General features: G+C 46.5%; 1 protein-coding gene across 1 annotated transcript in view; it reads left to right on the forward strand.

Moving 5' to 3' along the window:
- Window positions 1-14,026, forward strand: part of zzz3 (zinc finger, ZZ-type containing 3) — a 57,870-nt gene that overhangs the window by 24,511 nt on the left and 19,333 nt on the right. Inside the window, exons 3-6 of the mRNA XM_039004436.1 lie at window positions 2,997-3,135; window positions 3,443-3,590; window positions 4,145-4,263; window positions 13,660-13,731. Of these exons, the coding sequence (XP_038860364.1) occupies window positions 2,997-3,135; window positions 3,443-3,590; window positions 4,145-4,263; window positions 13,660-13,731 (478 nt within the window). The remainder of the gene's footprint in view (window positions 1-2,996; window positions 3,136-3,442; window positions 3,591-4,144; window positions 4,264-13,659; window positions 13,732-14,026) is intronic.

The following is a 14,026-nucleotide window of genomic DNA, read 5'->3' on the forward strand; positions in this document are numbered from 1 at the left end:
ACACGGTCACTACTGAGTGGGTCTGTTTTTCAGAGAACACGGTCACTACCGAGTGGGTCTGTTTTTCAGAGAACAGGTTCATTACCGAGTGGGTTTGTTTTTCAGAGAACACGCTCACTACCGAGTGGGTCTGTTTTTCAGAGAACACGTTCACCACCCGACTTTCAGGATGCATATAGACTTGTACTGCACTGATTCAAATGACTGATGATTGGCTAAAATAAATTGATAATAAGATGATAGTTGGAGCTGTATTGTTAGATGTTGGTGATCGTAAATTGTTATTGAAGAAACTCACTTGCTATGGCTTTACGTCACATGGTTGGAGAGTAATTTATCCAATAGAAACCGGAGTGTTCTTCAATGGAAGCTTCTCGAACATTAGATTTATACAGTGCGGTGTCCCTCAGGGCAGTTCCCTTGGGCCATTACTCTTCTCTATGTTTACACATGATTTGCCACTGGTCCTACACCTGTTGTATTCGGCGCACGTGACACATATACTTTGATTTGATTTGGTCTTCCACGAAGCTAGAAGGACTATGTATGCAGATTATTCGACACTCTTTATGTTCAGCACCCAAAGCCAGTCATACATCTAAAACTGAGAGTATTGTATTTGATTCAAAACATTCTCTAAGACCTTAACCTCGGCTGTAGTTGGATATAAAGGGTGTGACCGTTGAGCCAGTTGAACTCCTAGGTATATGTAGTGGTCACTGCGTGGTCACTTATCATGGTTAAGTCATATTGACAGAGTTGTTGTGAAGATGGGGGAGGGGGTATGTATGTTATACAAATATATATAATAATACATTTTTGGCACAAATCAACTGTACTATTTGTTCAGGCACTGATCTTGTCCCGTCTTGATTACTTCCTGGTAATATGGTCAAGTGCAGCAAAGAATAGCCTAGAAAAGCTTCAGCTGGCTCAGAACATGGCAGCACGTCTTGCCCTTAACTGCCCACACAGAACTATTCATTGTTTTGTTTTACGTCTTCTAGGCAAGTCAGTTAAGAACAAAGTCTTATTTTCAATTACAGCCTAGGAACGGTGGGTTAACTGCCTTGTTCAGGGGCAGAACGACAGATTTTTACCTTGTCAGCTCAGGGGGACTCGATCTTGCAACCTTTCGGTTACTAGTCCAACGCTCTAACCACTAGGCTACCTGCCGCCCCTCACAACTAACACCAACAACATGCATGATCGTCTTTCCTGGTTGAGGGTTGAAGAGAGATTTACCTGCTTTTGTTTCGTTTTTATGATAAATATTACTGTGACGAAAATGTATGGATTGTCTGCATAATCAGACACCCATACCCCACCAGACACGCCACCAGGGGTCTCTTTACAGTTGTTAGTTTATTAGGATCCCCATTAGCAGCTAGTCTTCCTGGGATCCACATAAAACGTGCAAATACATGACGAAGTACAGAACCGTTATAGACAAAGACAGTCCCTAAGTCCAAAACAAATTCATGGCAACGCACAGTATTACACAGAGCCATGATCACATGGAACTGCCTTCGCAGTATTACACAGAGACATGATCACATGGAACTGCCTTCACAGTATTACACAGAGCCATGATCACATGGAACTACCTTCACAGTATTTTACAGAGCCATGATCACATGGAACTGCCTTCACAGTATTACACAGAGCCATGATCACATGGAACTACCTTCACAGTATTTTACAGAGCCATGATCACATGGAACTACCTTCACAGTATTACACAGAGCCATGATCACATGGAACTCCCTTCACAGTATTACACAGAGCCATGATCACATGGAACTACCTTCACAGTATTACACAGAGCCATGATCACATGGAACTCCCTTCACAGTATTACACAGAGCCATGATCACATGGAACTCCCTTCACAGTATTATACAGAGCCATGATCACATGGAACTCCCTTCACAGTATTACACAGAGCCATGATCACATGGAACTCCCTTCACAGTATTACACAGAGCCATGATCACATGGAACTACCTTCACAGTATTATACAGAGCCATGATCACATGGAACTCCCTTCACAGTTTTACACAGAGCCATGATCACATGGAACTCCCTTCACAGTATTACACAGAGCCATGATCACATGGAACTCCCTTCACAGTATTACACAGAGACATGATCACATGGAACTCCCTTCACAGTATTACACAGAGCCATGATCACATGGAACTACCTTCACAGTATTATACAGAGACATGATCACATGGAACTGCCTTCACAGTATTATACAGAGCCATGATCACATGGAACTCCCTTCACAGTATTATACAGAGCCATGATCACATGGAACTACCTTCACAGTATTACACAGAGCCATGATCACATGGAACTACCTTCACAGAGACACGATCACATGGAACTGCCTTCACAGTATTATACAGAGCCATGATCACATGGAACTCCCTTCACAGTATTACACAGAGCCATGATCACATGGAACTCCCTTCACAGTATTACACAGAGACATGATCACATGGAACTACCTTCACAGTATTACACAGAGACATGATCACATGGAACTGCCTTCACAGTATTATACAGAGCCATGATCACATGGAACTCCCTTCACAGTATTACACAGAGCCATGATCACATGGAACTCCCTTCACAGTATTACACAGAGCCATGATCACATGGAACTACCTTCACAGTATTATACAGATCAATACCTTCAATCTCCAGTTATTAAAGCAAACAGCAAAATGACTTTAAAAAAACACACCTGGTGGAACAATGAGGACCGTAAGGGAACAAACAGACACATTATTGTACTTCTTTGTGTATTGTTGTAGATTACATTTGTGTGACTGTCCTTGTCTATCAGTGTTTTGTTACTTGTCATGTCTTGTGTTTATTTGAAGACCCCAGGATGAGCAGGTGCTGCTTCTGCAAAATGTCATGGGGATCCTAATAAGCAAATTAACCTCTCCACCCTCTGTTATTCCCCCCCCCCCTCCACCAGTTACCAGAGGTTACTCCAGACTGTAGGTGTGTTGGAGGCCCAGAGAACTCAGAGTATACTGGACTTGGAGCGTCTGGTCATACAGCAGAGAGAGGCTCTCCGAGACCCCGTCAGCTTTGTGGAGCAGCTGCAGAAACAGGTACTGTTCTGTGTCATAGTAACGATTATAACCTGTTATAACAGGTATATGATGTATTATAACCCTCTTTGAGCCCATCGGCTTTGTAGAGCAGCAGCAGAAACAGGTTTGTTGTTCCTCTCTCTCTGTGTCTCTCTCTCTCTCTGTGTCTCTCTCTCTCTGTGTGTGTGTGTGTGTGTCTGTCTGTCTGTCTGTCTGTCTCTCCATTTATCCAAACGAAATGTTGTGTCTCACAATATGGCAGATTGAAGCTACTGTCTTGTTCTATGAGGTCACTTCCTGCTGAGTTCTTACCTCTGACCCCCAGGTGGAACTGGGCATGCCACGGCCCCAGAGAGTGGTTCAGCTGCCAGACATCTCATGGGACCAGTACACGTCAGGGCTGGGAGACTTCCAGAGGGAGTTCTGTGACAAGAAACGCAAAACGAGGAGGCTCAAACTCATATTCGATAAGGGTTAGTCGACCGTTACCAACAAGGCATCGTATGAATTAAGTTGTTTGATTGATTAATTGTTTATTTCATAATTGAAATTGGTCTTATTTTCTAATGTTTTGGAAATGCTTTGTTCTTTCTGTTTTCAATCAGTGTGCTGTATTATTATAGTCAGGTGACCAGACTGACCAATCGGTGTGCTGTATTATTATTATTACTATAGTCAGGTGACCAGACTGACCAATCAGTGTGCTGGATTATTATTACTATAGTCAGGTGACCAGACTGACCAATCAGTGTGCTGTATTATTACTACTATAGTCAGGTGACCAGACTGACCAATCGGTGTGCTGTATTATTATTATTATTACTATAGTCAGGTGATCAGACTGACCAATCAGTGTGCTGTATTATTATTACTACTATAGTCAGGTTACCAGACCGACCAATCAGTGTGCTGTATTACTATAGTCAGGTGACCAGACTGACCAATCAGTGTGCTGTATTATTATTACTACTATATTCAGGTGACCAGACTGACCAATCAGTGTGCTGTATTATTATTACTACTATAGTCAGGTTACCAGACCGACCAATCAGCCCCTTGGATCCCAAGGACAAGGAGGGTGAATCGTCGACCCTGTACTCTGCTCTGCCCTCTAGTGATGCTCTGGAGAACAGCAGCAACTCACAGGTAAACACACTGCCAATGGTTATCGTTGCACTACCCAACACACACACACACACACACTCAGTGCCTTCAGAATATATTCACGCGCCTTGACTTTCTTCACATTTTGTTGCCTTACAGCCTGAATTTAAAATGGATTAAATTGGGTAGCCTAGTGGTTAAAGCGTTGGACTAGTAACCGAAAGGTTGCTAGATCGAATCCCCGAGCTGACATGGTAAAAATCTGTCGTTCTGCCCCTGAACAAGGCAGGTAACCCATTGTTTCCTAGGCCGTCATTGTAAATAAGAATTTGTTCTTAACTGACTTCCCTAGTTAAATAAAGGTTCAATAAATACAAATTTAGATTTTTTTGTCACTGACCTACACTAAATAACCCATAATACCACATGAGAGGAATTATGTTTTTCAACATATTTACAAATTAATAAAAAATGAAAAGCTGAAATCTCTTCAGTCAATAAGTATTAACCTCTTTGTTATGGTAAGGAGCCTAAATAAGTTCAGGAGTAAAAATGTGCTTAACAAGTTACATAATAAGTTGCATGGACTCTGTGTACAATAATAGTGTTTAACATGATTTTTGAATGACTACCTCATCTCTGTACCCACACACATGCAATTATCTGTAAGGCCCCTTTAGTCAGGCAGTGAATTTCAAACACAGATTCAACCACAACGACCAGGGAGGTTTTCCAATGCCTCACAAAGAAGGGCACCTATTGGTCGATGGTTCAAATGTTTTTTTAAAGACATTGAATATCTCTTTGAGCATGGTGAAGTTATTAATTACACTTTGGATGGTGTATCAATACACCCAGTCACTACAAAGATACAGGCGTCCTTCCTAACTCAGTTGCCAGAGAGGAAGGAAACCACTCGGGGATTTCACCATGAGGCCAATGGTGACTTTAAAACAGCTACAGAGTTTAATGGCTGTGATGGGAGAAAACTGAGGATGGATCAACAACATTGTAGTTACTCCACAATACTAACCTAAATGACAAAGTGAAAAGAAGGAAGCCTGTACAGAATAAAAATATTCCAAAACATGCATCCTGTTTACAAGGCACTAAAGTAACACTGCAAAAAAATATGGCAAAGCAATTCACTTTTTGTCCTGAATACAACTTGTGGTTTGGGGCGAATCCAATACAACACATTACTGAGTACCTCTCCATATTTTCAAGCGTAGTAGTGGCTGCGTCATGTTATGGGTATGCTTGTAATCGTTAAGGACTGGAGAGTTTTTCAGGATAAATAAGAAATGGAATGGACCTAAGCACAGGCTAAACCCTAGAGGAAAACCTGGTTCAGTCTGCTTTCCACCAGACACTGGGAGATTAATTCACCTTTCAGCAGGACAATAACCTAAAACACAAGGCCAAATCTACACTTGAATTACTTACCAAGAAGGCAGTGAATGTTCCTGAATGGCCGAGTTACAGTTTAGACTTAAATCTACTTGAAAATCTATGGCAAGACCTGAAAATAGTTGTCTAGCAATGATCAACAACCAATTTGACAGAGTTTGAAGAATTTTGAAAAGAATAAATGGCAAATGTTGTACAATCCAGGTGAACAAAGTTCCTAGAGACTCACCCAGAAAGATTCACATCTGTGATCACTGCAAACAGTGCTTCTAACATAAATTGCTTCAGGGGTGTGAATACTTATGTAAATGTGAATACTTATGTGAATACTTATGGAAATGTGAATACTTATGTAAATACTTATGTAAATGTGAATACTTATGTGAATACTTATGTAAATGTGAATACTTATGTGAATACTTATGTAAATGTGAATACTTATGTAAATACTTATGTAAATGTGAATACTTATGTGAATATTTATGTAAATGTGAATACTTATGTAAATACTTATGTAAATGTGAATACTTATGTAAATGTGATTTCAAGCATGTTTCCATTTTGGGTGAAAACAATATTTATTCCATTTTGAGTTCAGGCTGGAACACAACAAAATGTCAAAGGGTAAGAATACTCTCTGAAGGCACTGTTCAACCATAGTTACTATTCTCTGTTCTCAATGAACATATTTGTTGGGACGGCAGGTAGTCTAGTGGTTAAGTGTGTTGGGGGTTACTGCTTCGAATCCCCGAGCCAACTAGGTGAAACATCTGTCGCTCTGGATAAGAGCTTCTGCTAAATGACTCAAATATAAATGTTCTGTAGTTAGTGCCCGGTCTGGTGTACCTCTACTAGTTACTGTGATACACACACTCCACTCCGTCTCTTTACACACTCCACTCCGTCTCTTTACACACTCCGTCTCTTTACACACTCCACTCCGTCTCTTTACACACTCCGCCCCGTCTCTTTACACACTCCGTCTCTTTACACACTCCACTCCGTCTCTTTACACACTCCACTCCGTCTCTTTACACACTCCACTCCGTCTCTTTACACACTCCACCCCGTCTCTTTACACACTCCACTCCGTCTCTTTACACACTCCACTCCGTCTCTTTACACACTCCGCCCCGTCTCTTTACACACTCCACTCCGTCTCTTTACACACTCCGCCCCGTCTCTTTACACACTCCACTCCGTCTCTTTACACACTCCACTCCGTCTCTTTACACACTCCACTCCGTCTCTTTACACACTCCACTCCGTCTCTTTACACACTCCGCCCCGTCTCTTTACACACCCCACCCCGTCTCTTTACACACTCCGCCCCGTCTCTTTACACACTCCGTCTCTTTACACACTCCACTCCGTCTCTTTACACACTCCCCCCCGTCTCTTTACACACTCCGTCCGTCTCTTTACACACTCCACTCCGTCTCTTTACACACTCCACTCCGTCTCTTTACACACTCCACTCCGTCTCTTTACACACTCCGTCCGTCTCTTTACACACTCCGTCTCTTTACACACTCCACCCCGTCTCTTTACACACTCCGTCTCTTTACACACTCCGTCTCTTTACACACTCCACTCCGTCTCTTTACACACTCCACCCCGTCTCTTTACACACTCCGTCCGTCTCTTTACACACTCCACTCCGTCTCTTTACACACTCCACTCCGTCTCTTTACACACTCCGTCTCTTTACACACTCCGTCTCTTTACACACTCCACTCCGTCTCTTTACACACTCCGTCCGTCTCTTTACACACTCCGTCTCTTTACACACTCCACCCCGTCTCTTTACACACTCCGTCTCTTTACACACTCCACTCCGTCTCTTTACACACTCCGTCTCTTTACACACTCCGTCTCTTTACACACTCCGTCTCTTTACACACTCCCCCCCGTCTCTTTACACACTCCACTCCGTCTCTTTACACACTCCGCCCCGTCTCTTTACACACTCCCCCCCGTCTCTTTACACACTCCACTCCGTCTCTTTACACACTCCACCCCGTCTCTTTACACACTCCACTCCGTCTCTTTACACACTCCACGCCGTCTCTTTACACACTCCGTCTCTTTACACACTCCACTCCGTCTCTTTACACACTCCACTCCGTCTCTTTACACACTCCACTCCGTCTCTTTACACACTCCGTCCGTCTCTTTACACACTCCACTCCGTCTCTTTACACACTCCGCCCCGTCTCTTTACACACTCCGTCTCTTTACACACTCCGCCCCGTCTCTTTACACACTCCGCCCCGTCTCTTTACACACCCCACTCCGTCTCTTTACACACCCCACTCCGTCTCTTTACACACTCCACTCCGTCTCTTTACACACCCCACTCCGTCTCTTTACACACTCCACTCCGTCTCTTTACACACCCCACCCCGTCTCTTTACACACTCCACTCCGTCTCTTTACACACTCCGCCCCGTCTCTTTACACACCCCACCCCGTCTCTTTACACACCCCACCCCGTCTCTTTACACACCCCACCCCGTCTCTTTACACACTCCCCCCCGTCTCTTTACACACTCCACCCCGTCTCTTTACACACTCCACCCCGTCTCTTTACACACTCCGCCCCGTCTCTTTACACACTCCACTCCGTCTCTTTACACACTCCGCCCCGTCTCTTTACACACTCCGCCCCGTCTCTTTACACACTCCCCCCCGTCTCTTTACACACTCCCCCCCGTCTCTTTACACACTCCGCCCCGTCTCTTTACACACTCCACTCCGTCTCTTTACACACTCCGCCCCGTCTCTTTACACACTCCGCCCCGTCTCTTTACACACTCCGCCCCGTCTCTTTACACACTCCACTCCGTCTCTTTACACACTCCACTCCGTCTCTTTACACACTCCACTCCGTCTCTTTACACACTCCGTCTCTTTACACACTCCGTCTCTTTACACACTCCACTCCGTCTCTTTACACACTCCACTCCGTCTCTTTACACACTCCGTCTCTTTACACACTCCGCCCCGTCTCTTTACACACTCCACTCCGTCTCTTTACACACTCCACTCCGTCTCTTTACACACTCCACTCCGTCTCTTTACACACTCCCCTCCGTCTCTTTACACACTCCCCTCCGTCTCTTTACACACTCCCCTCCGTCTCTTTACACACTCCCCTCCGTCTCTTTACACACTCCCCTCCGTCTCTTTACACACTCCACTCCGTCTCTTTACACACTCCGTCTCTTTACACACTCCGTCTCTTTACACACTCCGTCTCTTTACACACTCCACTCCGTCTCTTTACACACTCCACTCCGTCTCTTTACACACTCCGCCCCGTCTCTTTACACACTCCACCCCGTCTCTTTACACACTCCACTCCGTCTCTTTACACACTCCACTCCGTCTCTTTACACACTCCGCCCCGTCTCTTTACACACTCCACTCCGTCTCTTTACACACTCCGCCCCGTCTCTTTACACACTCCACTCCGTCTCTTTACACACTCCACTCCGTCTCTTTACACACTCCACTCCGTCTCTTTACACACTCCACTCCGTCTCTTTACACACTCCGCCCCGTCTCTTTACACACCCCACCCCGTCTCTTTACACACTCCGCCCCGTCTCTTTACACACTCCGTCTCTTTACACACTCCACTCCGTCTCTTTACACACTCCCCCCCGTCTCTTTACACACTCCGTCCGTCTCTTTACACACTCCACTCCGTCTCTTTACACACTCCACTCCGTCTCTTTACACACTCCACTCCGTCTCTTTACACACTCCGTCCGTCTCTTTACACACTCCGTCTCTTTACACACTCCACCCCGTCTCTTTACACACTCCGTCTCTTTACACACTCCACCCCGTCTCTTTACACACTCCGTCTCTTTACACACTCCGTCTCTTTACACACTCCGCCCCGTCTCTTTACACACTCCGTCTCTTTACACACTCCACTCCGTCTCTTTACACACTCCACCCCGTCTCTTTACACACTCCGTCCGTCTCTTTACACACTCCACTCCGTCTCTTTACACACTCCACTCCGTCTCTTTACACACTCCACTCCGTCTCTTTACACACTCCACTCCGTCTCTTTACACACTCCGTCTCTTTACACACTCCGTCTCTTTACACACTCCACTCCGTCTCTTTACACACTCCGTCCGTCTCTTTACACACTCCGTCTCTTTACACACTCCACCCCGTCTCTTTACACACTCCGTCTCTTTACACACTCCACTCCGTCTCTTTACACACTCCGTCTCTTTACACACTCCGTCTCTTTACACACTCCCCCCCGTCTCTTTACACACTCCACTCCGTCTCTTTACACACTCCGCCCCGTCTCTTTACACACTCCCCCCCGTCTCTTTACACACTCCACTCCGTCTCTTTACACACTCCACCCCGTCTCTTTACACACTCCACTCCGTCTCTTTACACACTCCACTCCGTCTCTTTACACACTCCGTCTCTTTACACACTCCACTCCGTCTCTTTACACACTCCACTCCGTCTCTTTACACACTCCGTCCGTCTCTTTACACACTCCACTCCGTCTCTTTACACACTCCGTCTCTTTACACACTCCGTCTCTTTACACACTCCGCCCCGTCTCTTTACACACTCCGCCCCGTCTCTTTACACACCCCACTCCGTCTCTTTACACACCCCACCCCGTCTCTTTACACACCCCACTCCGTCTCTTTACACACTCCACTCCGTCTCTTTACACACCCCACCCCGTCTCTTTACACACTCCACCCCGTCTCTTTACACACTCCGCCCCGTCTCTTTACACACTCCACTCCGTCTCTTTACACACTCCGCCCCGTCTCTTTACACACTCCGCCCCGTCTCTTTACACACTCCCCCCCGTCTCTTTACACACTCCGCCCCGTCTCTTTACACACTCCACTCCGTCTCTTTACACACTCCGCCCCGTCTCTTTACACACTCCGCCCCGTCTCTTTACACACTCCACTCCGTCTCTTTACACACTCCACTCCGTCTCTTTACACACTCCACTCCGTCTCTTTACACACTCCGTCTCTTTACACACTCCGTCTCTTTACACACTCCGTCTCTTTACACACTCCGTCTCTTTACACACTCCACTCCGTCTCTTTACACACTCCACTCCGTCTCTTTACACACTCCACTCCGTCTCTTTACACACTCCGTCCCGTCTCTTTACACACTCCACTCCGTCTCTTTACACACTCCACTCCGTCTCTTTACACACTCCACTCCGTCTCTTTACACACTCCCCTCCGTCTCTTTACACACTCCCCTCCGTCTCTTTACACACTCCCCTCCGTCTCTTTACACACTCCCCTCCGTCTCTTTACACACTCCCCTCCGTCTCTTTACACACTCCACTCCGTCTCTTTACACACTCCACTCCGTCTCTTTACACACTCCGTCTCTTTACACACTCCGTCTCTTTACACACTCCACTCCGTCTCTTTACACACTCCACTCCGTCTCTTTACACACCCCACCCCGTCTCTTTACACACTCCCCCCCGTCTCTTTACACACTCCCCCCCGTCTCTTTACACACTCCGCCCCGTCTCTTTACACACTCCGCCCCGTCTCTTTACACACTCCGCCCCGTCTCTTTACACACTCCGTCTCTTTACACACTCCCCCCCGTCTCTTTACACACTCCGCCCCGTCTCTTTACACACTCCGCCCCGTCTCTTTACACACTCCGCCCCGTCTCTTTACACACTCCGTCTCTTTACACACTCCACTCCGTCTCTTTACATACTCCGCCTCGTCTCTTTACACACTCCGCCTCGTCTCTTTACACACTCCGTCTCGTCTCTTTACACACTCCACCCCGTCTCTTTATACATACTACATCACATGGTTAAGCATGAGAGCAGACCTTCCTTCCTGTCTCTCTGTGTCTCTGTCTCTCTCTCTGTGTCTCTGTCTCTCTCTCTGTCTCTCTGTCTCTCTCTCTGTCTCTCTCTCTGTCTCTCTCTCTGTCTCTCTGTCTCTCTCTCTGTCTCTCTCTCTGTCTCTCTCTCTGTCTGTCTCTCTGTCTCTCTCTCTGTCTCTCTCTCTGTCTCTCTCTCTCTCTCTGTCTCTCTGTCTCTGTCTGTCTGTCTCTCTCTCTGTGTCTCTGTCTCTCTCTCTGTGTCTCTGTCTCTCTCTCTGTCTCTCTCGCTCTCTCTCTGTCTCTCTGTGTCTCTGTCTCTCTCTCTGTGTCTCTGTCTCTCTCTCTGTCTCTCTGTCTCTCTCTGTCTCTCTGTCTCTCTGTCTCTCTCTCTCTCTCTCTGTCTCTCTGTGTCTCTGTCTCTCTGTGTCTCTGTCTCTCTGTGTCTCTGTCTCTGTGTGTCTCTCTCTCTGTGTCTCTCTCTCTCTCTCTCTCTGTCTCTCTCTCTCTCTGTCTCTCTGTGTCTCTGTCTCTCTGTGTCTCTGTCTCTCTCTCTGTCTCTCTGTCTCTCTCTCTGTGTCTCTGTCTCTCTCTTTCTACACGTTTGTCTGAAAGCGTTCAGTTTAATTGATTGTGTAGATTAGACATCTCCAAGGCGCTTTAACAAACATCACATCATGCCTGCGTCCCAATGGAATCCTATATATAGTGCACTACTTTAGACCAGAGCCCTATGGCACCCTATTCCCTATATAGTGCACTACTTTAGACCAGAGCCCTATGGCACCCTATTCCCTATATAGTGCACTACTTACAGAGACCTATGGATGCAACCCGTCACGTCATTAATTTATTCCTGGATTGTGCCTGTCTGTCTACCCGTCTCTCTAACCTGTCTGTCTGTCTACCTGTGTCTCTCCAACCTGTCTGTCTGTCTACCCGTCTCTCTCTAACCTGTCTGTCTACCCGTCTCTCTCTAACCTGTCTGTCTGTCTACCTGTCTCTCTCTAACCTGTCTGTCTGTCTTCCTTCTCTCTCTAACCTGTCTGTCTGTCTACCCTTCTCTCTCTAACCTGTCTGTCTGTCTACCCTTCTCTCTCTAACCTGTCTGTCTGTCTACCCTTCTCTCTCTAACCTGTCTGTCTGTCTACCCTTCTCTCTCTAACCTGTCTGTCTGTCTACCCTTCTCTCTCTAACCTGTCTGTCTGTCTACCCTTCTCTCTCTAACCTGTCTGTCTGTCTACCCGTCTCTCTCTAATCTGTCTGTCTACCCGTCTCTCTCTAACCTGTCTGTCTACCCGTCTCTCTCTAACCTGTCTGTCTACCCGTCTCTCTCTAACCTGTCTGTCTACCCTTCTCTCTCTAACCTGTCTGTCTACCCTTCTCTCTCTAACCTGTCTGTCTACCCTTCTCTCTCTAACCTGTCTGTCTGTCTACCCTTCTCTCTCTAACCTGTCTGTCTGTCTACCCTTCTCTCTCTAACCTGTCTGTCTGTCTACCCTTCTCTCTCTAACCTGTCTGTCTACCCGTCTCTCTCTAACCTGTCTGTCTACCCGTCTCTCTCTAACCTGTCTGTCTACCCGTCTCTCTCTAACCTGTCTGTCTGTCTACCCTTCTCTCTCTAACCTGTCTGTCTGTCTACCCGTCTCTCTAACCTGTCTGTCTACCCGTCTCTCTCTAACCTGTCTGTCTACCCTTCTCTCTCTAACCTGTCTGTCTGTCTACCCTTCTCTCTCTAACCTGTCTATCTACCCTTCTCTCTCTAACCTGTCTGTCTGTCTACCCTTCTCTCTCTAACCTGTCTGTCTGTCTACCCTTCTCTCTCTAACCTGTCTGTCTGTCTACCCTTCTCTCTCTAACCTGTCTGTCTGTCTACCCGTCTCTCTCTAACCTGTCTGTCTGTCTACCCGTCTCTCTCTAATCTGTCTGTCTGTCTACCCGTCTCTCTCTAACCTGTCTGTCTGTCTACCCTTCTCTCTCTAACCTGTCTGTCTGTCTACCCTTCTCTCTCTAACCTGTCTGTCTGTCTACCCTTCTCTCTCTAACCTGTCTGTCTACCCGTCTCTCTCTAACCTGTCTGTCTACCCGTCTCTCTCTAACCTGTCTGTCTACCCGTCTCTCTCTAACCTGTCTGTCTGTGTCCAGATGATCCGAGGGCGGCTGTGTCACCAGAGTAAACCTGACACCTTTAACCAGCTGTGGACCGTGGAAGAACAGGTACTGACAAGGGTGTGTGTGTGTGTGTGTGTGTGTGTGTGTGTGTGTGTGTGTGTGTGTGTGTGTGTGTGTGTGTGTGTGTGTGTGTGTGTGTGTGTGTGTGTGTGTGTGTGTGTGTGTGTGTGTGTGTGTGTGTGTGTGTGTGTTGTTATTCTTTTTTATGTTTTTACTAGAGATCAGATCAAATGTGTGTCTGTGGTCTTTCGACTGTCTCTCTCTCTACCGCACCTGCTGTCTCTCTCTCTACCGCACCTGCTGTCTCTCTCTCTACCGCACCTGCTGTCTCTCTCTCTAC

Source organism: Salvelinus namaycush, chromosome 11, assembly GCF_016432855.1.
Source record: "Salvelinus namaycush isolate Seneca chromosome 11, SaNama_1.0, whole genome shotgun sequence".
NCBI classification, from domain to species: domain Eukaryota; kingdom Metazoa; phylum Chordata; class Actinopteri; order Salmoniformes; family Salmonidae; genus Salvelinus; species Salvelinus namaycush.